Raw genomic sequence first — 2,101 nt, forward strand, 5'->3', positions numbered from 1 at the left:
CCCGTGGGCTCAGCCCCTCCTCAGACAGTTGTCTCTTCCTTTTGCCTCATCTTCCTGTCTTCTGCCGACACCCGGATAGGGTCACACAGCCACCTCTGGCATGGACAAGGCCCCAAGGGACATGGTGACAGGAGGTGAGGACGTAGCAACAGGAGGCCTGGCCAGCAGTCACCTCAGGGTAGGGAGATGGGGCTCACAGGGGAGGGGGCCGAGGCCACAGCGTACATACCTGCTGTGAGGAGGCCCCACCGCCCCTGATGGTCACTCTGGCTCAGAGGCTTGGGATACCCACCAAGCCCACCCCACCCGTGGAGCACCCAGGCGACTCCTGGTCAGGCGTGGCTGGGGCAGGCCCTCGCCTTCCTCGCCTGCTGCCCCTGTCCAAGCCAAGCCACACAGGGGCTCCTGCAGCCCCACCTGCCCCGCCCGGCAGCACCATCCTGCAGGCACTGCCATCCCTATCCCCGCAGGACATCCAAATGTCCCTGTGTGGCACGATCCTGTGGCGGGCAGCTCAGGATTTGGGCTAATCCCAAGCACGAGGTAGGCAGGAAAGATTTGGTTTGCTTCCTGTAGATGCCCAGGGCCTGGCCAGAGCCCAGGGCACAGGAGAGTGGGAGGCCGGGCCCCACCAACAAAGCCGCCTTTATTAAACAGACCAGGCCGCATTCCAGCGACATAAGTGCCCAGGCATGGTGGGGGCGTCCAGTGTGGGGACAAATCAAGGAGGTGCAAGTGGGCAAGCACCCCAGTTCCCATCAGAGAAGAGGCACGCCCCAGCTTCCCAGGCAGCAGTGTGGAGCACCCAGGCGACTCTGGCCTTCCTCGCCTGCTGCCCACAGGCACAACGGCAGGAGGCTGCAGTGTGCGGGGACAGAGTGCTGGGAAGGGCTTGGAGATGCCCTGGAAGCCCGGCCGCTCTGCACTGTCTTTCCCTGAAGCTGTGGCTGCCACAGGCATGTGGAGGCAGCAGCCCGCAGTGCACACACTGTCTGGTCCCCTCCAGGAGTCTGGCGCCTCGGTCTTTGGTGCTTGCACGAGATTCTCCTTGGGGACCCAGCCCGGCGGGTGCGGAAGGCTCATCTCCTTCCTGTCCGTGCATCCATCGGGGCACAAGCTGGTCCCTCCCTGTGGCTCCAGATCCGGGCCATCTGTCCATCTGTGTCCTGAGGCAGGTGTTGCTCTGGTCCAGCCGCAGCCTAGGCCTCCTGGGGGCAGAAACCCAGCTTGGCCAGCGACATCTCCTTCCGCAACCTCATGACCTCCCAGAACATTGGCTCCACTGCGAGTGGGGACAGGGACAGCTCAGGGTCACCCCAGTCCCCTGTCTGCTCCCCTGCTGGTTTTGTTACGGATTTCGGGCACAGCTCCCCAGCCTGTGCAGATGTGAGCCCCTGAGTTCCCCATCTCCGCACCCCCACCCCCTCATGCCCCCACCCCCACCTCCCGCGACACAAGGACCTCCACCCACCCCACCATTCTGGGCCCGGAATGCCAGGCCAGGAGGACCGCTGAGCCTCTGCCCCTGCTCTCCCGCCGCCACCCACGCCAGCCACCAGGGGGCGCTCACCGTCCTGCCGCACGAGGCCCTGCTGGATGTAGCGGATGTAGGTGAAGAAATTGCACACTGCTGTGATCTGCGGGAGCGAGGCGGGGGATGTGTCCTGCTGGCCATCTGGGCAGCGAGGGGGCTCCCAGAGGGGTCACGGTCACTCCCCTGGAGGTCTGCACAGAAGGTGCAGGGGCCTGGCCTGCCAGGGTGGACGTGGAAAGGGAGACCACCAGGGACCTCCCCGGGGCACGTCTCCTCAGCGGCACGCAAGGGCGCTCAGCGATGGGGCAGCCTGAGGGGCCAGGGGTGTCCAGGCCACAGGCCCTCTGCCGCCAACTGGGGCTGAACCCCGTCGTAGTGTGCGCGCAGAGGGCAGGCTCTGCAGGGAGCGGCCCCGAGAGAACCTGAGCCCAGGAGGCCGGTAGGTGGCGCCCCTGGCCAGCGAGGGAGAGACAGAAACTGCGGGGTCGAGGCCCCCGGGAGGAGAGGCGCCCCGGCCGGCCGGCCTCCGCCTGAGCCCTGGCACCTGCGTATCTGTGCTCCCGGGGC

The 2,101-nt window shown here is 66.3% G+C and overlaps 1 protein-coding gene across 2 annotated transcripts in view; it reads right to left on the minus strand.

Annotated features, from left to right (window-relative positions):
- Nucleotides 1-1,102: 1,102 nt before the first annotated feature.
- Rab3il1 (RAB3A interacting protein like 1) overlaps nucleotides 1,103-2,101 on the minus strand; it is an 8,045-nt gene continuing 7,046 nt past the window's right edge. For both annotated transcript variants that reach the window (XM_004646725.2, XM_023707083.1), the window contains 2 exons: nucleotides 1,571-1,637; nucleotides 1,103-1,282 (listed from right to left, as the gene is read on the minus strand). In XM_004646725.2, coding sequence (XP_004646782.1) covers nucleotides 1,200-1,282; nucleotides 1,571-1,637 — 150 coding nt within the window. In that variant the 3' untranslated portion in view covers nucleotides 1,103-1,199. The remainder of the gene's footprint in view (nucleotides 1,283-1,570; nucleotides 1,638-2,101) is intronic.

Source organism: Octodon degus, unplaced genomic scaffold, assembly GCF_000260255.1.
Source record: "Octodon degus isolate 3935 unplaced genomic scaffold, OctDeg1.0 scaffold00279, whole genome shotgun sequence".
Lineage (NCBI taxonomy): Eukaryota > Metazoa > Chordata > Mammalia > Rodentia > Octodontidae > Octodon > Octodon degus.